The sequence below is a fragment of the Petaurus breviceps genome, unplaced genomic scaffold (assembly GCF_028583685.1).
Source record: "Petaurus breviceps papuanus isolate PSGF00001 unplaced genomic scaffold, PetGlider_PUasm1.0 490, whole genome shotgun sequence".
In the NCBI taxonomy this organism is placed as follows: domain Eukaryota; kingdom Metazoa; phylum Chordata; class Mammalia; order Diprotodontia; family Petauridae; genus Petaurus; species Petaurus breviceps.
In genome coordinates this window covers 16,234,456-16,260,435 of record NW_027186352.1, presented here as the reverse complement: position 1 = coordinate 16,260,435, position 25,980 = coordinate 16,234,456, and the positions used below count along the sequence as shown (strand labels likewise).

General features: G+C 37.9%; 3 protein-coding genes across 3 annotated transcripts in view; all 3 read left to right on the top strand.

Moving 5' to 3' along the window:
* Nucleotides 1-19,137, top strand: part of LOC138172037 (protocadherin-15-like) — a 2,287,527-nt gene extending 2,268,390 nt beyond the window's left edge. The window contains exons 35-36 of the mRNA XM_069101643.1: nt 9,089-9,197; nt 14,814-19,137. Of these exons, the coding sequence (XP_068957744.1) occupies nt 9,089-9,197; nt 14,814-15,365 (661 nt within the window). The 3' untranslated portion in view covers nt 15,366-19,137. The remainder of the gene's footprint in view (nt 1-9,088; nt 9,198-14,813) is intronic.
* LOC138172011 (neurofilament medium polypeptide-like) lies at nt 9,397-11,565 on the top strand. The gene is made up of 2 exons (XM_069101626.1): nt 9,397-9,632; nt 10,629-11,565. The coding sequence occupies exons 1-2, from the start codon at nt 9,397-9,399 to the stop codon at nt 11,563-11,565; spliced, it is 1,173 nt and encodes a 390-aa protein (XP_068957727.1).
* Nucleotides 19,138-20,381: 1,244 nt separating the features above from the next.
* LOC138172077 (large ribosomal subunit protein uL22-like) lies at nt 20,382-20,965 on the top strand. The gene has a single exon (XM_069101671.1). The coding sequence runs from the start codon at nt 20,411-20,413 to the stop codon at nt 20,963-20,965; it is 555 nt and encodes a 184-aa protein (XP_068957772.1). The 5' UTR covers nt 20,382-20,410.
* The last annotated feature ends 5,015 nt before the right edge of the window (nt 20,966-25,980 follow it).

Below are 25,980 nucleotides of genomic sequence, written 5' to 3'. Positions count from 1 at the left end.
ACATATTTATATGTATATACCTATATGAATGTGTATGTAGGTACGCATGAGTACACACAAGACCCATCGAAATGTACATAGGATCCATATATGCATGCATATGTCTGGACATGTATGCATCTGAATGGCCGTATACATGTGTGTGCATGTATGTCTCTGTATGTGAACATATGTATATCTGCCACTTTTAGAATTATATGTTTTTTGTTTAATCAGGAAGAATGGTCTGGAAATACTCTGGGGATATATTTTAATCCTAAAACTCTCCCACTTTTCTCAAGTATGAAAAATATCTATTCCACAAATTTTCCTCTATAATCCCCCAAACAATTCCATAATGAAAATAGAGGCAATGTGGTTATTTGCAATTCTTTGAAATTGACCTTGAGAGAATCAAGGTGTGTTACCCTGAAGGAAGACAGAGATTATCAAGAGTGTCAGAGCTCACATTGTTTTGTGTGTGCCATATTTCTATATTTTGTGTGCATTTTCCTTTTGTCATTGTTATTTAAAAAGTCAACCAAAGAACCCTGAAGTCCTAGGGATATAATGAAATGCCTCTTTTTGCTAGTAACAATGCTTGCAAAATTTGTCTTGCCTTGACATATTAATAAGGCCCAGAGTGAACTATAATGCCATTTAATTTGCAGTATTAAGGATGGCTAATTTCTATTTTGTTGTTTCTTTCTTGAAGGTGATATTATGCATCATAGGTAAGGGTCTGCCTGCATAAGGCAGTTAGAGTTTATTTGGGCAATACAAAATACTAGGGGTTCCTGTTAATATGTCAACTTGCTTATTCGATGTATTTTCTTGTCAATGAATAACATGGAATTGGAACTGCAACAGTTTACATTTCTTCTTGTCATTTTATATTATTGCTACCAACTTTTCCTCTCCCAGAATTACAGAATCTTAGAAATGAGACAAAAGAGGTCATCCAATCTAAATACCCATTCAGTGTAAGGAATTCTCTTACAGCATCTCTGAGGGATAGTCATTTAACCTCTAAAATCTTATCGTCCTGAGGGGGAAAATAAATCTGATTCACTCTCTTTTTTTATGCAAACTATGGACTCATTTTTTAAAAAAATTATTTACTATTAGTTTCCAACATTCCATTCCACGAGTTTATGATTTTGAATTTTTTCCCACCCTCCCCCATGGCAGCATGCAATCCCATATAGGTTCTACATATAAATTCACATTAAACATTAGTCAAGTTGTAAAGAATTATAACCAATTAAATGAATAACGAGAAAGAAGAAACAAAACAAAAAAATGAAAAAGAGGGAGAGTAGGTAGTGTGCTTCAATCTGCATTCAAACTGTAATTCTTTCTCTAAATGTGGATAGCCTTTTCCATCATGAGTCCTTTGGAGTTGTCTTATAACCTTGCATTGCTAAGGGGAGGTCAGTCTATTGAAGTTAGTCATCACAGATATGAAGTGTCTGTAATTATGTATAATGTTCTGCCGGTTCTGCTCTCCTCACTCAGCATCAGTTTATATAAGTGTCTCCAGGTTATTATGAAGTTGATCTGCTCCTCATTTCTTATAGCACTGTATTATTCCATTGCATTCATATACCACAACTTGTTTAGGTATTCTCCAATTGATGAGCATCCCCTTGATTTCCAATTCTTTGCCACCACAAAAAGAGCTGCTGCAAATATTTTTGTACATATGGTGTATCCTTTTATTTTCATTCTGTATATCATCTTTTGTAGAATTTAGTAGCTTGAGGAAATACTTAAAGAAGAGAGGTTCATAGAATCAAAGAGAGAATTTGAAAGAAACATACAAGATTTTCTGACTCACCCCTATATTTCTGCAAAACACAAAACATGGTTAAGATCTTCCACAAAGATATTTTCTTTCCTTTTTATATGCCACCCCTGCCCTAACATAACAAAGGTTATGAAATCTCCACTAGGAATAAACTCATGTTAGTCCTCACAATTAAGGTGATTCGCGGGTTGAAGGAAGGAAGCCTTATGCACTTACCCTTGTACAAAATATTTTCATATACCAAAAAACTCCCAGCTCATTGTATGGACCAGTGGGCCAATGAGATAACAGATCCATCATTAAAATATTGTCAAAGTTTCTACCAAGTCTATTATTCAGTCTCCAAGCCCTATCCTTTTCCTCCCCAAAATAAACAACAAATTTAGACACAGTGACTAATTCAGATCTTCTCCATCACTTCCAAACTCTCACTAAACACCACACCAAGAAGTAAGATATTTCAATATATACAAGCCAATTGATTGCCTAAAAATTGTGGTCATCAATCATGATGGCTTTACTGCTATTTCAGAAAGAAGTTCCAGTGAATGACCTTTTACTACACAATAACTAGATAATCTTATTGAGTTAACCAAATGTTTATTTAGCACCAATTATTTGCTAGGCACAATGTGTTACACAACACACATCAAAATGCCACTCATAAAGTGTTCAGGCTTGGAAATGTGTAAGCTGTAAACTACCAACAAGCCAGATTCAGATTGCTGGGTTTCAAAGTTGATGATGATAAAGGATTTGACACTGTTACTGGCTTCATAGGAGGACATGAGTAGCAATGGATCAGGGAGGGAACTTCGGAGTCCTGCAGCCCAGCTCACTCACTTGACAGATGAGGAAATGAAGCCTGAGAGAGGAAAAGTGACTTTGCCAAAGTCACACAGGGGCAGGGTTTGGATCCAGGAACCCTGAGTTTGCTCGCACCACACCATGCTGCCTCCAATGGACATATGCTATGATTTCACACACACACACACACACACACACACACACACACACACACACACACACACACACACACACCCCTTTACCTTTTGAGTTAGAGCTATCCCATCTCCTTTCCATAGCCCTTTTCCACACACCAAACTCTACTAATATCTGTAAATCTAAAAATCAGTATTGAATATCAGTTTTTTTCTAAGTGGCTGGCAAAGACTTATGAGTGCAATTTTCTTTGTTATAATCTAAAGAAACAAACTCTTTCATTTGTGGCAGGGGATCCTAAATAATTTGTGAGTAACTTTCTCTGTATTGATATATTTCCCAATTTATTAGAACTGCTCCTATTTCCAACAGGGATTAAAATAATGAATGGAGACACATGGCTTGAATGGGTCACTCAGATTCTTCCCTAAACTCACCCTAGCCATATCATTGTGTAATCTTCTGTTTTCTTATCTAGATCCCCATGCACTTTCCTAAATGAGTAGATTGAGTTAATGAAAAGTCTGAGTGTAGATAGAAAAACCTGGAATCTATCTAGCTTCCAAGACCTTTAGAACTTCCTTTGTCTCTCAGACTCCCTATCAAGATCTAAAGAGAAGGTTTTATAAAGTCTTTCCAATTAGATTAGTATAGTAAATAGAATATTTGAGTTGGAGGCAGGAGGACCTGTATTAAAACCCTTCATCAGATACTTACTATTTGTATGAGCCTGAGCAAAATCAGTTTATTACCCTGAATCTCAGGTCACTCTCTAATAAATGACTGTTGGACATAGTTGCACACTTCATTGGTAGAGAGAGGTCCCACTACATTAGAATCATGGGATTGCTTGCCCTATGATTAACATCAGATGAGAAAATAAATTCTCAAAATACCTCCCCTATAATTTTAGGCCTTATGATGATAGATATGGTAAAACCAAAAATTTTAAAGATATTGTTCATTATATATAGATTCAGCATGGCATAGTAGATTGAGAACTGAACTCAGAACTAGAAAGAACTCTGGCACAGTTAGTAAGTTGTGAGACCCTGGGCAAGCCACTTAACATCTTAATACTCTAGACTATTCTCTGAGACTTTAAGTGAAGGAGAAGGTCCTGATCCCTCAGAGATACATGGAATTTCTTCATCTGAGATATCCCTGCATCAGCAAAATTACACTTAGTCCCTTTCCCTATTCTATTTGCTACTTACATAGGCTCTCCCATTAATCATGGAGGCTTATAAATATCATAACACCCAAGACTTAGTTCTAAACCATCATTTTTCTACCTTAGCAGCAGCCTTAACTGATGTTTCCTGCTCCAAATATTTGCTAAAAATCATGTTCTGTTTTATTGGGGGGGGGGTAGTAGAGAAAAACCTAGTCTTCTCGTCTTAGACAGGAGGCAGCCAGTTTCTTGTCTTTTTACAACTTACCTTTAAAATGATTTCTGTGACATGGAGGTCCTGCCTTGCATTGCACAATTAAGGGACACCAGGGTTAATCCTCCTGCTTTCTACCAGATCAATCCCCAAATCAAACCACCTCTCTTTCTCTGAATTAAATTCTCTTCTGTTTCTTTTTGTCAACCTTGGTATCACTGGGAGACAACGGAGTCCTACGTAAGAGATTCAGAAAGGGTCAGAGTGTAGAGGAAGCATAACTATGTGGGCTAGAAGAGGGCAAGAGAGCTTTGAGGCTAGAAAACTCTCTGCCTTCTTCAGTTTCACTGAGGGCTAGGCCTGGGAACATTTTCAGAAATGAAAGAGGTCTCTGTTGCTTTTTGCTCAGATAATCCCTTTATTGTACAACTGAGCACCCAGACTGTGGAAGTGATTTGCCCAAGTTCACAGTTTCCAATTTATAGAGCTGAGATTCAAACCCCAGTTAATCAATCAATCAATTATTAAATTAATTATATTAATTAATAATATTAAAATAAATATAAATAATAAATAAGATTAATTAATAAATAATTTAATTCATAAATCCTTTAAAGCAAGGGTTTATGAAGTGCATGCTTGTTTATTCCATACTGATTGTAGGGGATCCTGGGCTCAAAGCTTCAAGCGAAACAAATATGAATACGTCACAGTCGCCATTCCTCCCCCCAAAAGCACTAAAACTACCAGGGAGGACCTCAGACCTTGAGATCTAGTCCTAGCATATGTCTTTGTCCAAATACACATTTCTTTTTGGATACTTTCTTTTGTCTTTAATGGCAAAAGTTGGCTGAATTGTATTTTACCAATGAAAACAACCCATTTCACTGACCCATTTATTCAGTCCTGTGGGGTCTGGAGGCTGGAAGTCATGGTGTTCTTTCTTTAATCAGTCATTGCATTATGCAGTTAGTTAGGCAGAAAAGGTGGCATTGTAGATGAGAAGAACACTGGCTTTAAAGTCACAGGGCCTGGGTTCAAATTCTGCCTCTGATGCCAAAAACCCATGTAACCTTGAACAAATGTCTCCAACTCTGTGTCCCAGGATCCTCATGTTTAAATGGTGAGGTTGGACTAGATGGTAGTTCTAAAATTATGACCCTATATCCTTTGCTTTGCGTGATAATGCTTTCTAAAGGCCTTTGTTGAAGAGGATTAAAACCTTTTACAGAATTCTCTCATTTGAAATTCATAGCATCCGTAGGAGGTAGGCACCACAGGTATTGCACATATTTGAAAGAAGACACTATGTCCTATAGGGATCATGACACTTGCCACCATGGCCTTACTAGAAAGCACCAGAAGCAGAGCTTGACCCCCAAGCTCCCTGTCTCCAACTGCGTCATTGTTTGCATTTCTATAACTCTTTAAATTTCATTTTCCTCATAGCACTTGTGTGTGAAGTCATGTAGAAAGTAACCCAATTATTATCATTCTCATAGTACAGATGAAGAAACTGACGTTCAGAGATGGTAAATGGTTTTCATAAAGTCACACAACCAGGAAATGTTAGATCCAGGATACAAACCAGGCCTTTAGACTCAAAATCTACTTTTTGTTTATTGATGTTTAAAAAATGCATTATTCTATTACCCAGTGAGTAATAACTCATATTCCTAGGGCCCCTGGAGTTTTAAAAAGTTTCCTTTCTGAGAAATAGATAGGACATGGATTGTCCTCTCTGCTTTAAGAATCAGGACAATGTCAGAGTACAAGCTAGAAGAAAGTTTTTATGACTGAAAGATTGGTTACCATAGGTGTGGTCAGGTCTCCAAATATAGCATTTCCTGGTTTCATAACTTTATATCAAACATAGTTAAGGGAAATGATTTCATTCTCAATACCTGCTTTTCCATGGAAAATAAAGGCATTGATAATGAGTTTTGATTGCTTCTTGGGAATAATTTAATGCTTCAAGAGTTTATCATATTTGCCAGGGTGGGTACCCATTTCATGGATACAGATGATATAACTTCTCTGTGGCCTAGTATGTCATCATTCAGACTTTGTATGGCAAACAAAACAAAACAAAAATCACCCTCCATCCAGCCTTGTGATGATTAAAGGAATCTTTGAAAATCATTGGCACAAGAGACAGAGAGACAGGACAAAGATTCTACATGAAGAGGTGGTGGCCAGAGATGGGGAGTTGATCCATAGAATACAGTAATTGACACACCCTTTCCTGAAGCCATGATAGGACTGATTTGATTACTGGGTCCATAGTAATCAATCGATTAGGCCCTTAAACAGCAGAAGGTCAGTGGTGTTAAGTAGATGTTACAGTTAAAGAGAAGACAATATATACCTAGTTCCAACTTTCCAATAATAAAAAATAAACTTTTTTAAAGCACCCACCATATGCCAGGTATTGGACTAAGTACTAAGAAGACAGCAAAACTTTTTAATTTTTTTTTTTAAATCCCTGTTCTCAAGATTCACAGTCTAATGGGAGAATGAATAAATTTTCAGTTGGTAGACTCCTACAGTGGCAAAGACTTTGAGAAGCCAAAGTTAACTCCATTCCATGATGAAGAATCAGAGAAAGGTTTTAGTAGATGATCTGAGTGAGTGTTTTCTGGTTTAAAACATTGGGGGAAGAGAGGGTAGAAATCTCCAGCTTTGGCACTCCTTCATACTCAAACTCTTAAAATGGCCACAACACTGTATCCAATTTGTCTTCATCATCCCCATGTCTACCAGGAAATGTTTCCCACTTCTTAGCACTGCTAGACAGGAAAACATCTATGGAATCTCAAATCTGGGATTGATTTGTGGGAGAGAGAGGTGTTTACTTGACTAATTCATAACTAGATTAACTGAATTAACACCACTTGAGGAATCCCTTGTCTTCAAAAGGAAAGGAATTCCCATTAACTGGGAGAACTTAAGAGCCCACACGCCTCCCTACCTCCCATACCTGAATTTCTCCTTTATCCTGTTCCCTAGCTAAAAGAAGTAAACACCACCATTCATTCAACCTTTAACATCATGTTTCTTAACCTATACTATTCAATGGGAAGGAAAATTCAAAGGGAAGAGGAAATACCATTGAAAGATGATTGAGGTGTTAGTGTCATAAGCAAGTTTCAAGTTTTTAAGTATTTCTAGAAAGAAAGAGTTGTATTAGAACAAAGACAAACTTTCTACATAGTCGAAATAGGCAGCTTCCTATGTGGAATATTTTGAGAAACCTAAGAACTGCCACTGACCCATAATTTATGTCCTTTCTTCCCTCACCATAGTCTCATTGAGCATTAAAATCCCTTTAACAAGAGAAAGAAGGATTTATTTAGTTCACAATTATCAATAAGGGTTAAAATATAGAATATAACATTAGGGACATTTAACAGAAAGAACATTAGGAGAAAGAACCCTAAAATTCACCTTGTGATATGAATAGTTGATAGCAGATAATTTGCCTCAGATATGCTTCGGCACCAGCATCCGAAAAGCAAAGAGAAAGAATAAGTCTCCTGTGGCTAATTGATTAAAGACAGTATGATTTTAACTTATCTGATATAACATCTTGCCTTGAGTTCATTCTTATGGTAAGGTATTTACATGAAAATATATTTAAAAAATAAATATTTGATAAAAATGAATTTTTCTTCTTTAGATTAATAATCATGCAACAAGGAATGGGACAGGGTAAGAGATTGTGTTATTTTCCCAAATAAGGTTCTTAATTTTTGTTAGAAATCCCAATTAATCCTAAATTATTTTATATGAAGAATTTGTGTTCAACAGAATATAGTGGATACATTTTTAATTGTGCTTGAAAATCTGAAGAATTTTGCAAAGTGTCAACAAATCATCAACAAATTATATCCATGTAAATGTTATCTTTCTCAGAAATGTAGATGAAGAATTGTTTTTGTTTTGTTTTTTAAAAATGTCTTCACTCTTTAAATAGCAAAATTATTTGGAATGGTATCTGGAATTGATTCTGGTAGAGAGTGTAAATTAGATTTTTATACTCTGTACCTGTATGGAGATTTTTTTTTTTTGTGGGCAAACTTTTTTTTTTCATGCTTAAGTTTAAAAAGCTAAATGATGGCAACCATTTGTATACACCACAAAAAAATGTCACACCGCCAAATCTTATTTGAAGATGATTTCCTATATTTAAAAGTCATTTCAATTGTTCTGTTCAGTTATTCTCTAGTATTAGTTAGTATTTATTAGAAATAAGACCAAATGATAAGAATATGGGAATACACATCAACATGCATTCACCCCTTATCCTTTGTGTGAGATATCTAATACTTCATAAAAATCAGTCAGCAATCAAAAAGTATTTCTAAGTGCCTGCTCTATGCCAAGCACAGTAATACATTCTGAGATAAAAGAACAAAAAGTGAAAAATTCTAGTTCTTAAAGAGTTTACATTCTGAATGGAAAAATAATTATAATTATTTTTTAATTATATAATTATACCATTATGTAATTATAATTATACAAGATACACACAAAATTAATAAATACAAATTGTAGAAAGCAGGAAGCTTGTTCTAGCCTGAATGGAAAGTATTTTTAAAACCAGCTGAACCTATCTTCCCTGCTTCACTATTCTCTGGTAAGTCACTTTTCAAAACACAACCATTCTGTCCCTAAAATACAAACGTCCTTGCAAATGGAAATTGTGGAATGGTAAGTGTGATTCCATTATGCCTTAAAAACAGCCTGATCTATAGGCAGAACTTGGGCTCATTGGAACCTCCCATACCCCTCTAGTTTCCCCAAAAATAATGTTTTGAAAATGACTGTCCATGTAATCATCCCTGAACACTCCCATGCCAGCATGTGCTGGTCTTTCAGGGTCTGGAAAGCAGAAGGAATGCAGAGATCAGTGATGCTAAATCAAGAAGATGCAAAAGATGCTTAAAGTTGTAGATTTCTATTACAGGTATGAAATGCCCCAGTATGGAAGTCGTCGCCGGCTGCTGCCACCTGCTGGTGAGGAATATGGTGAAGTGGCAGGAGAAGCTGAGGAGGAATATTATCCAGAGGAGGAGGTAGGCTCACTGCCTTTGCTCTGGGGGGTGGGGGGAGGGAGCTGAATCCAGAAGCAAAACAGCATGCCTTTTTCTCCTCTTTGACTGCAGGAGGTCTTGTGTTCCCATGTTTAGATGCTATTCTCAATTACGTTTCCTTCTTCCCAAGATTTTATGTTAATGGAATCAAGATAGGGATTGGACCTGGGGCATCATTAGCATGAAGGAATTTCCAGATAAGGGAAGTTCTAGCAAAACAAATCAGCACGTTCTCCTCAACTTACCATCAGTGTTGCCCACTGAGAAGTCAAGTGACATGGGCAGTGTCATACAGCCAGAAGGTATCATAGGCACCATTTGGACCAAAGCTTTCCTGGCTCACCTTGTATCTAGTATGTCCTCCAAACTTTATGTTAAATCAACGTCTTCACTTCTATCCCCAAGCAAAGTGGAAGAGTTGGCCATATTATGACAAATCTAAATGAGTGCTTATAAAATATACTATGTGCTCTTTGAGGGCAAAGACTCTCCTTTTCATTTGTCTCCCTGGCAGTTAGCATGCTCACTGGCACATGTATCTAAGTCATGGTTATTAACTGACTGTAACCTCTTACTATGAGATAGACACCATTCTAGGCACTGAGAGAAATAAAGACAAAACCAAAACAATGGTTGTCCTTGTGGGGCTTATTTTGCAATCTATAAATAATTGTTCCCTAATATCATGTAGTTTTATTTCTCACTGATACTCTGATACACAGAGACAATTAGAATCCCACAGATTTTATCACAGTTTGGTGAAAAAAATCTAGCCACATCTAATGCAGGCAGATCAAGTTATTTTGTTATACCAACAACCTTAACTTATTCAGTTCTTACTGTTGTTGTTTAGGGTGATGATGGAATATTGCTATAACTTCATTCAGATGCAAACTGAAGAACAAATATTCTGTTAAGCATCTGTGATTTCATTACCTGTTTTGAAGGAAAATCATTAGTCTAGAACTGGTAAAAGTCTCCATAGGTCATCTTATGCAACTTTCTCATTTTTACAAATGAGGAAACTGAGAAACAAGGAGGTTAATACAGGGAACTGTAATATCAACCAAGAGCACCTACTTTCCTAACTTACTCTCTAAACCAGTGTCTCTCAACATAGATACCATGACTAGAATTCAGTGGGTCTGTGAAGTTAGATGGGGGAAAAATCCATATTTGCTTTTATTAACTTCTATTTATAATTTAGTATTTATTTCAATTATTTAAAAACAGTATTCAGAAAAGGTATCCATAGGCTTCAGTAGCCCATCACACACATGAAAGACTGCTTTAAACCAATTTTACAGGGAAGTATATGGTTTTGTTTGACTTTCCTTCTCTAGAAACAGGCCTATCTCTTGTGTGAACATTTCACTCCTTTGATCTTTTCCTCTTTAACTTGTGTGGGACAAGTTTTCACCTTAACCATCAACCCAATCACGAATCCCATTTTCATAACTTTCAGGAAAGGCCAAAGAAACCTAAAATACCCGAAGTTAGAGAGCCTCCTAGGGAGGCCGAGCTGGAGGTCCCTGTGATCATTGAGGGACCAACAGCAGCTGAGACTGCCCATGTCGCGTGGAAGAAAGCCAAGATATTCCCCATGATCTTTAAGAAAGTCCGTGAGCTGGCCGAAGATGAAGAGCGGCGGAGGGCTCTGGGGGTAGAAGACAGGGATTACCTGACGCTGACCCTGGAGGAAGAGGCCACGGAGAGCACGGTGGAGTCCGAGGAGTCCAGCGAGGAGGAGTCCAGCGAATACAGCGACTACAGTGATGAGTCCGAGTGGAGCAGCTATGAGAGCACGACTTCCGAAGAGGAGTCCGAGTCCGAGACCCCCTCGGAGGAGGAGGAGAGCTCCACCCCCGAGTCCGGAGAGTCTGAGTCCACGGAGTCCGAAGGAGAGAAAGCAAGGAAGAATATCGTGGTGGGCCGGAGGATTGTTCCTCCCGAGGAGCTGCTCAAGGTGCGCAAGAAACGCAGAAAGGAGTCGTCGGAGGAAGAGTCTGAGGAGGAGCAGAAAGAGTCTGAGGAGGAAGAAGAAGAAGCCGAGCTGGCCGCTCCTGAAGATGCTGCAGATGCTGCAGATGTGGAGAAGGCCGCCGAGGAAGGCAGCCAGCGGTCGGCGGAAGGCAGCAAAGCCAGCGCAGAAGAGTCGGGATCCATGGGGAGCAAGAGTAGCAGCGAAAGCCAGATGGGCACTGAAGGCTATGTCAGGCCCAATCCCCCAGGGAAGCCCAGGATCCAGCGGCCCCAAGCAGCAGCAGAAGAGGGAGCAGAGGGAACGGAGGGCGCAGAGGCCCCCCCAGCGAAAGGCAAAGAAGCCGAAGGTTACAACACAGCTTTGTGATCCAGAGCAGTAGGTGAAGTTTGCCGTGGTGTGTGACTTTGTGTGCTGTGTGCCCTGCGTGCCCTCTTCAATGGCTCTTGAACGACAGTGACAGTGATTCTGATCGCTTTTAAGAACAGGACTCCAAAAACCAAATTGGTCAGGGTGTGTGATGGAGAGTTAATTAGCAAACCAAAAAACCAAAGTCGTAATTTTCCATTTGGAAACCTACTTAAAAGCAATACATAATGCATTATCACTGATGCCCAACATATTGGACTTGAGAGTGGAAACCTGTTGGTAGCCACAATCTCACCAAGTTCATTCTTATGCATGATACTAGGAGTAAAGAATATACTCGGGTTTTCTGTTATTTTCACTTTTTTTTTCAAATGAGCATTTATGTACTAGGAGATATATGTGTTTCCAGTTCCTAAAACAATCGAATTGTCTAAAAAACGTCAAAGGCATTTTCAGATATTATTTGGCAGTGGCAAATGTTGTGAGTCATTTTTTAAAGTGGGTAAGTTAAGTTCAGAGGGCATTCTGCTGCTTTGAATATGAAGTCAGAGGAAATCGCCACTCATCAGGCTTAATTCCATTACTAAGTTGCGCCAGGAATAATTTGTGATCACTGAAATCACACAAATGGACTCCAGATACCAATTCTTTGAATTTTATATGTGACCAACATCAGAGTAAGCTGGAGGATTCTTGGTTTCTGAAAATGCCATTAAGTTGTTTTCCTTTTTTAATGGATTCCATGGCACTGGACCCTTCTCACCTTCCCTTTCCAAGTGTGGCCTGATACAGATAGGACTGAACCTGTGATTTCACTGGCATAGGGAAGCTCCACGTAAAATCCCTGTACCAATACAAGCCAGCACCTTCTCTGTAACTTCTAGTCTTAGAGAGTGGTCCAGAGTGCTAAGATGATAAGTGATTGGCCAAGGGTCCTGAGGACACTATGTGTTAAGGGCCACGCTCAAATGCAGCCCTTTCTTGACTTTGAAGCCAGCTTGCTAACCTCTCTACCAAGGGGCAGGTGTCAGGTCCCATTATCATTCAATTGCTTGCAAAGAGTAGTGATGGTCTTCCCTTAGGAAAGGGGAAGTGGGTCTTCCTTTTATCTATTTTGATATTTAATCATTTCAGGTTACAGAGTGAGAACAAAGAAATGGGTAAGAATTTTTATTAAACTCACAATTGTGCCAATAAACCAGTCAACAACAACAAACAGCATTTATTAAGCACTTACTGTATAATACAAAAAATATCTCATTTGATCCTCACAACCCTGGAAGGTAGGTAATATTATTATACCCATTTTACACTTAAGGAAACTGAGTCAAACAGAGATTTGGGTAACTTGCCTAGCATTACACAGCTAGTAAATGTCTGAGATGAAATTTGAACTCAGGTCATCCTGAATGCAGGCCTCCAGGTGCATTTATTAAATCCCAATTGCATGCCAGTTACTGTTAGGCTCTGAGAATGCAAAAATGAAAACCAAACAGTTCTTGTCTTTGAGGATCTTACAATTCTATCAGAAGAAAATAACATGTATGCATATAATAAGATATTACACACAAATATACATAAATGTGTGTGTATATATAACAGTCATTTGAGGAGGAGCTAGTAGCTGGGATAACCAGGAACAGACTCATGTAGAAAGAAGGTGGCAGTTTAAGTGAATTTTGAAGTATCGCTGCTAAGAATTGGAGAGTGAGGACACTGTAAGTATAAGAAAATAAAATACCATAGCAAAAAAGTACCCAGTTATCCATTTCATTTTGCTTATTACAGAAACTGAGTCCAAATTCTAAATGTAGGAATTGGCTTAACTCATTTTTATTAATTTAATTCATTTCATTAATTCATTTTTAGTGTACCCAGTTATCCATTTCATTTTGCTTATTACAGAAACTGAGTCCAAATTCTAAATGTAGGAGTTGGCTTAACCTAAAAGGGGGAAAAAATGTCCAGTGTCATCCTCAGTGTGAATGGAAGAGACTGGAGCCTGACCTCCTTTTCACCTGACTTTATTAAATAAATTCCAGTCACTGCTGTTAAATACTTTGCCAGACTTCTGGGGACTAAAGCATACATCCAGATAACCTAGTTCACCAGAGCTGCAATTATGTAGCCCCAACACATTAGTTCTATAAGATTCTGCCTTCAGTCTGGACAGCTCCCTACTGACACCAGCAAATCTTGTCCCAACATTGATGCCCATTCAAATAAAAGTGTCTGAAAGGAAATAGAAAAAATATGAGTCCCTCAAGCTGGTACTAGACAATCCGATGTGACAAGCATTTGTTATCAATTATTAAATATTATTATCAATGAGTGAGTCTCTGGGGGGAAAAGACAAATTAAAAGTCTCTGTCCTCAAGGAACTTACATTCTCTTGAGGGGTTACAGCATGTATGCACAGAAGAATCATCAGATTATTCACCATTTACTTGATAATTTTGTTTAATCTAGGTACACTTTATTGGAGCAGCTACTAAGGGTAGAGGCAGATTTCACATACCCTAAGAGGTGCCATAACAGGTTCTTCCCTGAACGTTCCAGTCAGCAAGCATCTATACATTTCTAGCAATCACTTTCTTCCAAACCCCTCTTCCCAGATCCATAAAATTATAAATATTGCAGTTAGTTTCCAACAACTCTGAAGGCATATCTACACCTGCATGTGCCAAACCCATTGCCCTTTGCAGTCTTCACAGTGTCAAGGTCTAATAGTATAATAATGAAAAGACTTAGCATTCTCTTTCCATATATAGATAGGATAACTTGAGCAGTACTAGTAACTATCAAGTCAGGGAAGGATTTCCACAGGACATTGTCTTTGAGTTGACACTTGAAGGTGGTTAGGGAGTCTAAGAGTCAGATATGACACAAGGATACATTACAAACATGGGAGATGGTGATGAGAAACATTTCGGGCAAAGACAACAAATTCTGGGAATAACAGATGGGACAATTTGGATAATCATCTTTGGAAAAACCATGTTACCAAGCTGTGAAGGGCTAAACTGAGGTGTTTGTATTTTATTCTAGTGGGAAAAGAGAGACAGTGAAAGTAACATAAGATACACACACACACACATACACACACACACACACACCTCAAAATATGCTCCATCCTTTCCTAAACAGCTTGGTTTCTGGTTTTCCCAATCACTAAAGGCTTGCCCTTTATCAAGTTGATGCTAGCAGACTCATTCTACCCTTCTCACTCTTCTCTTTGTTTCCAATAGTGGGCCAGAAAAAAAATGATCCAATTGGCTATTGATCGCGAATATGAAACAAGCTCTACTGGAGAAGACAGTGCCCCTGAGTGCCAGAGGACCTGCCTCCACAATCCCCAAGTTCATAACAATATCAATGGCAATATCTACATTGCTCAGAATGGGTCAGTGGTCAGGACCCGCCGGGCTTGCCTCACCAATAATTTGAAAGTCCCTTCCCCTGTCAAGATGGGGAAGCATTTTAAGAAGCTTGACAAGTTAGCAGTGACACATGAGGAGAGTGTCCCACTGAACACATTATCAAAGGGGGCATTTTCCAGTGAGAAACTGAACACTCGGCCACCTCTTGTTTCCTTTGCCCCTGGCCCAATGGGGGCAGACAGTTCTACAGGAAAACTTGGGGGTGGCAGGATCAAAAGCACAGCAGAACAGGAGTCCAGGATTGACAGTCAAGACATGAAGGGGGTCTTGGAATTCCCAAGCGACCACACACAGTCAGATGATGAGGAGCTCTGGATGGGTCCCTGGAACAACCTCCACATACCAATGACAAAACTGTGACCAATTTTTAGATTTTATTTTCATTTTTACTTGAGTTTGTAATAAACAAGGCTTTTTATTGTCACCAAGAAAACTACATATTGGGATTTGTACTGTGCCCTGGAGTTGTAACTTTGGACAAGCTGCTTTAAATAAGGAGGAAGGCTTTGCACTTGGATTTGTATCAATTAATTGTTCTTCCCAGCAATTCTTTTTGAAAGGCACTTGATTCACTAAAAAAAGAAAAGAAAAAAAGAAATACATCATTAAACATTTAGCAATTTTGTTTGACATTGATTTATTGTTTTAATAAACAGCTAATAACATACTAAATGATCAACTACATTTTGTTGGCTTTCCATGAAATATGCTATATGTCTAACGCCTTGCTGCATTTTTAGCATAGGTACCACCCAACAAAGAAGGGGAAATTTATATTGGAAGATTTATATTGATAACCAGTTTATATAACTGATGTCTATAAAGCCTTGAATTTTTTTATGAAAGTTGAACTTGTAGATTTTATGATTGTGATAACAGGGAATCTTCTTGTAATCTATTCTGAATGTTGATTGAGAAATGCCTCTAGTTTCCTTCTTCCCTTTTCAGTTGTCTCCAACATTGCCCTCTCCCCCTCACTCCCTAAGCATTATACTAGGTAGCACACTCTAGTTAGCATTGTCACCTACATTTTATCAAGATGTGTCCCATTTTTTTCTGTTTCTCCTAAACAAGGTAATGGGTGATCTAGAATGGAACAACAAAAATAGGAAAACAAGATCAAGCGTGACATAAATCTTCAGTCTTCCAGAAGGCTCACTAGTAGGTGAGGGGTCAAATTGGCAATGATAATCCTAAATTCACAATTTCAAAATTAATACATGGTGTGGACAAATAAGTCACACAGCTCTTAATAAATAATGAACAAACACAACAAAATCACCTAAATACAAATGATCTAGAAATACAATAACTTGGGAGGACCATGTTCAGTTTCTGCTTGCACCCCATCTCTCTGCCGTTCACCTGTTGATGTCCAGCCAATTTCAGTACAGTTACACAACTGAAGTAAAGAACTTGAAAAGTTGCATCCATAGCAAAGAACATCTTCTTTGTTCAGATTCTTTCCACATTAAAATGAGCACATAATTGGAACCAAAAAACAATCTCTCATTATGGAAACAGAGTTTTTTTTTTTATTCTACACTTATCTTTTTTGTAATAAAAATGAAGTTTTTGCTGTAATGAAAGAGAAATCTGGAAACTGTTGATGTTGTTTCATTTGACTGATTATAATTCTTTTTTGTGAAGGTCTATAGATAACCATTACATCCCCCCACTCTCAATTTTGCCCAGTACTGAGAAACTGCTACCTGATTGAAATGGCTGTTTTTAACAAAACATCTTTAGAGAATTTTAATTGCATTCATTGCTAGTTCATCAATGTAAGAAGGTGAACACAAATTCATTGGAAGTTACAAAGCTATTGTGTCTGTATAGAGAAACCAATTCAAATCAGGTCAGTGATGGGGTAGAGAAGTGGTCCCTATCTTCATAACAATAAGAAAAGTTTTCAGTGGAAAAGTCATAGCACGCTGTCCTACATACTAAAATAGTTGTCATCCCACCCACACCCCCAGCTCCTAATCAGAGCGTTGTTATGGCACTTGTTCTTTGTTCTCAAAGAGGAGCAAAATGACATCACTATGTTGGAATCAAGTTACAGTAAGTCCAACTGTACCTGATCAGGCTAATACAAGTGCAGAATGCTCTAGCACAAGTTAATCACGAATAGTCGATATGAATATTTGTGGTGGAAATGCCATTCCAGAGTGTTGTAGAACCCAGGAGAATAGGCTAATTCATCTTTGTAAATTACTGTCATAGTTAACTTGTAAAGTTCTCAGACCATGGCTCTTTGAATAGACTATCACTGTCAGCCAATTTCCAGAAGTAGCCAATAAAATAATGAGACAAGGGAACAGTGTAAATGAGGAGAAGCTTACAATCATCTGACTGCCAATTTTGCAGGATCCTGGTTTCAGTAAATTATAAGAAAATAAACTGGAGTTAGCCAATTTCACACCAAAAGTCATACTGATTGTCACTTCTACTTAACAAAATAAAGTGTGTAATTAGAGCATCATATGATAAAAAAATTAAAAATATGAACTGATCACTTAGAGAGAATGAATGTTGACTAATGGAAAACCAATGTGAGCCATTGATATTTAGGCAATTTCAGGCAATATAGAGGAAGGTCACCAACATGTTGGGTGGAACCCTTGAATGGTTTTATTGGATGATATAGTCAAGGATTGAAGAGGATAGGCAAGCATGGAAGAGCTCTAATCTGCATTGGTGAAAGGAATTCCCTTATTGATAATATTCCATTTCATCCAGCAAGCATATTTAAGCATCTCCAATGTCATGGGAATTGGGGATACAAAGGCAAAAATGCAAATAGTACTTGCTTTCAGGGACCTTACATTCACTCTACTTAAGAATTCAGCAATCCAGGAAAGTATCAAAGTAGCATTGAACAAGTCATGATGGCAAATAAAATAATTCCCATGTCTCCCTTAACATTCAAACCATTTGGGTGCTTCTACATAAATATATGAATATGCTAATCATACTTTTAAAAATCATTTTTCAACCAAAGTCAGGGCATTATACAGCAAAGCCTCATTAAACTGTATTTTCTTTTCTGAAAAATTGAGCATAGATTGGGAGAAAATCCAGATGGATATAAAGGCAGTATATGAGCAAAAGAAATATTTTACCCCCAAAATATTTTAGGAAGAAAAGAGAAGTGTTGAATGTCTACAAAAATCTGAAAAAAAAAATTATCTACAGGTTTCAGAAAGAGGAGATTTGGGAGAAAAGAGGAGAGTTGTTTGAATTTCATGCCCAGCATTTTTTCTTTGGACCACCATGACTGGCATAACTAAGTTATTTAGCCTTTCGATTCAATTCTGGAGGCATGTCTTAACTGCCCGTTATAAGTCAGGCACCATACTGAGCACTGAGGAGCAAGAAAGGACATCTTAAATGAAATGGTTCATTCCTACCGCTTCTGCCATTATTGTGTATGTGATTGTCTATGTTTAAGTCAAAAGGAAAGGGAGAAAACAAACCATGAAGATGGACTAGTGTAAGAAATCTTTTCATTCCCAAGTCCCTGATTTCCTCCCCTTTAAACTCATGAACTTTGTTTTTCTTCCTGGGTCTGCCCTACTGTGTGCACTTTACTCTCCTTATTAAAGAAGGCACATAGTGATCCTACTGTGTTTGCTCTCAGGATAGACATGCATTGGTGCCTGCAGTTTAACCCAGCAGTAAAATTTGGGCCATAATTTAAACACATTGCTTTTTATCCACCATTGACCAGTGACTTCAGTTCACAAAACATTTTTGATGAGATGGAATTTTCTTCATTTCTGTTTTCCACTGAATCCATGAGTTTTTTTGGTCTTTTACAACACTTTCTACTTAATTTATCTGAATCTTTATGATAGCAAATCTTCATTTTACAGATTGATCTTTTTCATTCTTATCTACTTGAAAATAATGGTAAGTTACCACCCTGAACCGGAAAATAGGACCGTTGTCTAGGGTTGGAGAAAATATCCAAATGTTCACCACTTTTCCAATTCCTTTATCTAAACACCTATTTGTCCTTAATTATTATGTTACTGTATGGAGAATGAGAATTAGTAAAATTTTAAATGCACTGTTATTAATGATACAATGTAATTTCAACAATAAATTTACATTAATTTGAAAATAACTTCTCAGACTCACTCAAATGAGGATATATGTCTATTGTTTTCCTCTTAGGGCCAAGGCTTATAACTGCAAATTCTAATACTATTAGGGCAGAAATTCATTATGAAGTAGATGGGTGTGGGCTTATAACAATAGCTCATATTCATATAGCACTTAAAATTAATATTTTAGCAATATTGGGGGGAAAATAGGGGAGAGGGTAAGTAGAATAAGGGATAGGACCACTCCTCAGGGTGGATGATTATGCGAATAGTTTTCCAATAGGTTTCTTTGCCAGCGAGAATGATCTTTGAGCTTGAAGTGATCAAATTTAATTGGCTAATAAAAAGCTGAAACCCCAAAGAATTACCTAATTGCCCCCAATGAATTTAGGTCCACAGATATAAATGAGCTGTTCTCCAGAACAGTGGAAGAATTGACAGTTGTAACTGATGATGCACTTTGATCTTTGAAAGATCATGAAGTACAGGAGAGACAGACAGGAGAAGATCAAATGACCCAATTTTCCAAAAATGAAAGAAGAGTCTACAAATTATAGGCTGAGAAGTTTGACTGCAATTCCTGGTGAAAATGTGGGAAATGGTATTAAAGTGTACCTATAAAAGGAAGTGGTGATCACTAGGTACCAGCATCTTTTCATCAAGAACAGATCATGCCTAGGGGTGGCTTGGTGGAGCAGTAAGTAAAGCGCCAGCCCCAGAGTCAGGGAGAGGTGGGGTTGGTTTTTGCCACACCCAAACTAACACCCCCCCCCCCCCCCCACACACACACACACAAAAACTGGCCGTGTAACCTTGGGCAAGTTACTTAACCCCAATTGCTTAAAAAAAAAAAAAAAGATCATGCCAGAAAAAACCTGATTTACTTTTTTTTTTTGCTTTTTGGAGAGCAATTGGGGTTAAGCGACTTGCCCAAGGTCACACGGCTAGTTTTCGTGTTATGTCTGAGGTTGGATTTGAACTCAGGTCCTCCTGACTCCAGGGCTGGTGCTCTATTCACTACACCATCTAGTTGCCCCTGAGATTTACTTTTTTAATCAGGTTACTAGATTCAGTTGAGGAAATGTTGTAGATGAAGTTTAACTTTGATTTCAGTAAACCATTTAACACAATCTTTAATTTCCCTGGTTAAAAATAGGAAAACACATGATATAAACAATTTTGCTAGGTGAATTTGCTGGTTAAAAAAAAACTGATCTAGAGACTCTTCATCAAGTCTCCTGAAAAGCCTTTGCTCTTCCTTTTCCTTTGAGCCATCCTAGGTAATCATTCAAAATGGTGAGGTACTCTCTTGATCCAGAAAACCCCACAAAAACATGTAAGTCAAGGGTTTCAAATCTCTGGGTCCACTTCAAGAACACCCATGAAACAGCCCAAACCATCAAGGGCATGCATATCCAAAAAGCTACCAAGTATTTGAAAGATATGACATTGAAGAAACAGTGTGTTCCTTTCCATGGATATAATAGTGGAGTGGGCAGGAGTGCCCAGGCTAAGCAATGGGGTTGGACACAGGGTCGGTGGCCCAAAAAGAGTGCTAAATTCTTGCTGCATATGCTTAAAAATGCAGAGAGTAATGCAGAACTAAAGGGTTTGGATGGGGATTCTCTTGTCTTTGAGCATATCCAGGTTAACAAGGTTCCCAAACGGCGATGGCATACTTACAGGGCTCATGGTCGAATCAACCCATACACGAATTCTCCCCGACATATTGAGATGATACTTACTGAAAAGGAACAAATTGTTCCTAAGCCAGAAGAGGAGGCTGCTCCAAAGAAGAAGATATCCCAGAAGGAACTGAAGAAACAAAAGCTTATGGCACGAGAGTAAATATGACATTGGAGTGCAAATAAAAATGAAATAAAACAAACAAAAAAAACTGATCTGAAGTAGTCATTCATTGTTCAATGCTTTGTTGAAAGGAGTTCTTTAGTATAGTGCCCGAGGAATTTCTAGTTTTTTTCTGTTTAACATTTTTTTCTTAGCATTCTTCCTAAACATTTAACATGTTCTGTTTAACGTTTTCTTCAGTGATTATGATGAAGGCAGAGATGCTGTGATGGTAATATTTAAGTTGAAAAAAAAACTTGAAGGGATAATTAACACTCTAACGAGTAAAGTCAGTATACAAAGTCTTTTTTAATAAGCTAAAAGAATGGACAAAATTTAGCAGGATCATTTAATAGGGAAAAATGTGAAGTCTTACACCTGAGTTCCAAAAGTCTACTTCTTAGGTCCAAGATGTGCTGACCTAACTATGCAAAAGTTCATGTGAAAAGAATCAGGAGTTTTGGAGAAGACTGAAAGTCTAAAAATAAAAATCTACGAATCCTTGCTATCAAATATGCTTGTAGCAACAAGCACCCTTGCAAGGGTCCTCAGGGTGGCTGCTCACACAGGTTCTTGGATCTGCTTTGATAAAGGAAAGCAACTCAAAATGGGTTAACAAGCTTACTTTAATCAGTCAGACATATATCGTTTACCTTGTTCAGGGGAAAAGGTCAGCACCCCGAACTTCAACGTATACAGGCAGAATTATCAAGACAGAAACAGATCAAATAGACAGATTTCCAAAATGTCCAACCATTACATACATACCCAGTCAACATCTGGGTTTCCACATCTGGATTTTTCAAAGCCAGGGGGGCCGTGGACAACAGCTTCCCAGAATATAGATCAAATCACAGAACATTTCTCAAAGTGAGCCCCCCAAAACAAAGCCTCACATCAGGGTTTATATAGCCTTCTCCTGGCTCAGAGAATGTAACAACCTTTTGGACCCACTGGCCAATCAAAAAGTATCTACTGAAAAACAAGCCTCCCACCCCAGGCTCCAGGTGCACTTTAGCCTAGGGGCAGGGAAGATCTTCCAAATTTGCATTCCCATTACAATGCTCCTCACAAGAACAATAGAAGAAACCACCAGGGAGTGCCCTGGAGCCTATAGCCCTTGGGAGAGAAGGGGGCAATCTTGACCCAACATAATCCAAAGAGGAATGCTGCTTGAAAAAAATCAGTAGGACTATTGGAACCCCAGGGCAGGGAAGACAAACAACACTGCCCATTGGCCCTGAATCTTCATAATATGATTTCCATCTTTGAGGGAAGACACAACTGGCCCCTTTAGTCAAATCTTAGTTGACTTTATTCTAAGATAGACTAGATGGAATAATATATACATATATATATATATTTTTTATATATATATACACTTCATATGTGTGTATAGATATACTATATATGTATATATAGTGTGTATATAGTCATGCACTATTATATTATATAAAATTATTATGTATTACTATATATTATATTTATATATATTGATATGTACCATCTAAGGTTAATTATATACTCTGTTCTATAAAGTGAGGAAAATAATAGCACCTATTTCAAAGGCTCAATCTGGGGCTCAATTGAATTGGAACATGTAAAGAAGTTTGCAAACTTTGCAGTTATATGTCAATGCTAGTAATCACTATTATTATTATTTATGATACCTACAAATTTATGTCACCATAAAAAAACAACGAAATGAAGCATTGATATTTAACTCTGTTAAAATTAGTCTCCACTATATTTCTTACTTCGTAAGCCTATGTTGTCAGAACACCTGGATACTTAGGCCCAAAAGCAAAAGGAAAGAAGGCAAAAGAGAGGTATTATTGAATAAATGGAACAAATTTCACCAATGAAACATTTTTCCTATGGAGACAGACAACCTTGGAGTCACCTTAGATAGAGTTGAAGCAACAGTCTGAGTTTAGCTGTCCCCTCCTGGAAATCATCAGTGGTAAGTAATCAGGCTAATTATAAGCTAATATTGAAACTGTCTGCTCGAAGAACTCTATCCCTGATAGCACACATCCCTAGATTATTGGGTGCCTGAGAAACTTGGAGAAGTGATTCCCATGACAAGAAAAGGGAAAATTGAAGGATGTCTGATTTAGTGGGGGAAATGAGTTCTGTTTTGAACACATTTAGTTGGAGAGCTCTGTCCATCAGGTGGTTAGTGTTGCAAAAGATGCTCTGCAGGGAATGTGAATAGATATGTGTATAGATCCCAGAGTCACATGCATAGAAACAAAAAACAGACCCATCAGAACTATTGGAACCCTCAAGGAAGAGAACATAAAGGGAAAAAAAGAGTACAAAACTGAGGGTCCATACATGCTTAACAGATGTTTATAGATTTGATTGATTGACTTAAGAAAAATCTTGAGGAACATACTTGTTTATGGAGTGGGATATGGCAAATGAGATGGTGAAAGCTCCTTAAAGGACAACCTGGAAATCTAGGAGGAAAACCATGAAAGCCAAGGGAGAAGAAATCGGTTAATCAACAAGCATCAATATAGCCCCTCCTCCATAAGTGCCAGGCTGGAATATCAGAATCACAGAGCTGTTGATTTGGAAGACAGCTCAATAGCCATCTCTTCCAGCCCATACATAAATAAGAACACACTATACAATATACTTGCCAAGTTTTCACTGATATTTTGTTTGAAAGCTTCCAAGAAAGACAACCCACCCACCCCAATGATGTAGTATATTTTACATTTAAATAGTAGCACTATTAAAAACAAAGTTTTCTCCTGACACAAATTGGAGATTTCTCTTTAGAGTATCAATCAAGTCCTCAACACGTCCTGTGCTAAATTCTAAAGATAGAAAGATAAGGAAAATCAGCCTGTGTCCTCAAAGATCTTACGTTCTAATGGAGTGGGGGCAAGAAATATATAGGGATATACCTGCTACAGAGCAGAAGGGAGATAGCCTGAGAGGAAAAGCATGAGACGCTTGGGGGACAGGATAAGGCCTCTTACTAATAAAGTAACTAGTATTTCTATTCTATTCAGGGACTCTAAAGCCCTTTACAGTCATTATCTCATTTTATCCTCACAACCCTAGAAGGTAGGGGCTACTCTTATGCCCATTTTATAGGCAAGGAAAGCGAGGCAGCCAAAGTCTAAGTGATTTGCTGAGGGTTCCATAACTAGTGCCTGAGTCATGATTTTAATTTAGGTGTTCCTGACTCTAGGTCCAGCATTTTATCCACTAGGCTACCTATCTGCTCTCACAGGAAGTAACATGGGAGTAGTCATGAAGGAAGTCAAGGAGTATGAAAGATGGAAATGAGTTAAATAGATTATTCCAGGTATTGTGAGACAGCTAATATAAAGGCACCAAGATGGAAGGTGGCATGGGATGGGCATTGAATAGCAAGGAGGCTAGTGTCATTGGGTCAGAGAGTACATAGAAAGGAGCAAAGTGTAAGAAAACTGGAGAAAATGAAAGAAGGTGGGTTGTAAGTATCTTTAAATGTCAATCAAAAAGCTTCATATGTGATCCTAGAGATAACGGAGAGCTGTTCAAGTTCATTAAGTAGATAGTGACATGGTCAGTCATCTACCCATTACTTCTAATTCTATTCTTTGCAACAAAACAGAAAAAAAGTAATCTAATTTATCTTCCACATTAAGAGTCACTTAAGTATTTGAAGACTGTCAGCATGAGTGTCCCCTCCTGTTCCTTTTCTTCTACAGGCCAAGCATTCCCTAGTTCTACCAAATGATCCTCATGGCGACTGAACTCAAAGCCCTTTCTCATCTTGATTGCTCCCTTCTCAATATTTATCAACATACTTGCCAAAAGGTAGCAACCAGTACTATTGGAGCAATCCAGAATTTGACTCCTCAGTAGTGGGGCCCCCAGGATGAGGGAACAATCAAAAGTATCTGAAGCTGCATCGGGTTGAAGTAGAATGATGACTAAGAAGAGGGCGTTAGATTCAGTAGTAAAGAGATCATGGAGATAGGAAAGGGTTGGATTCAGAGAAGCCTGTGAAGATTTCGATCAACCAATGCAAAGTGATGTGAGCAGAAGCAGGACAGGAATATATCCAATGACTACAATCACCTAGAGGAAGACAACTTTGAAAAGAAATAAAAACTATGATCCTCGACCCACTCACAACTATAGAAGACTTAAAATGAATCCTGCTTGCCTCTTCTTGACCAAGAGGTGATTTATGGACTGGCAATAGAGAATGTGATGGATATTTTAGATATGGTCCATGTGTGGATTTGGTTTGTTTACTTATTTGATAAAAGGGAAAACATTTATCTTGAGGGGGCACTAGATAAAGGCATGATAGTGATGTCAAGAAAAAAGATTCAAAGAAATATAAAAAAAAGAGACAAAGCAGAAGAAAGTGAAGTGGACATAGGCAAGCATAAGATATAGATTTGGAAGATTTTGTCTTCATATTTCTGATCTGCTACTCACTAGATGACAATGAAAACATTGCAAATGAATTGAAAATGAAGACATTGAAAACAATGTCTTCTAGGGAAAAAATGCCAGATCAATCATCTCTTGTCAATTATATTAATGATTCCTATGGGTTGGACTTGATGGTCATTGAAGTTCCTTCCAATTCTCTAGTTGTATGATACTGCCTTACATTTAGGGCTGTGTTCAAAACCATGACCTGCTAAGTAATTTTCAATAGTTATATCAGCAGGAGAGAGCACCATGATTCTAGCCCTAGCTCTGTCTTCAAATAACTATGTTGACCTTGGCCAAGTCATTTTATCACTCTGACTCAGTTTCTCCATCCTTAATGTAGAGATGCTAGTGTTGACCTCAGAGGATCTAAGTTCAAAGATCAGGGGGGAACACCATGGCAAAGAAGAGGAGCCATGATATAAAAATGAGAAAAAATTATATTAAACTAGGTGCTCTTAATCCTTTTTTCTCATTAAAACATCCCTTTGTCAATCCCAAAGTTTACAAAGTCTTTCTCAGAATAATGTTTTTAATTGCACAAAATTAAATAGAAT

What these genes read in the sequence shown, in the direction of transcription:
- LOC138172011 (XM_069101626.1), top strand. Translation starts at nt 9,397, where the DNA reads ATGAAGGAATTTCCAGATAAGGGAAGTTCTAGCAAAACAAATCAGCAC. An exon ending in TCCCCAAGCAAAGTGGAAGA is followed by an intron (nt 9,633 to 10,628) that starts GTTGGCCATATT and finishes GTGTGGGACAAG; the next exon opens with TTTTCACCTTAACCATCAAC.
- LOC138172077 (XM_069101671.1), top strand. Translation starts at nt 20,411, where the DNA reads ATGGTGAGGTACTCTCTTGATCCAGAAAACCCCACAAAAACATGTAAG.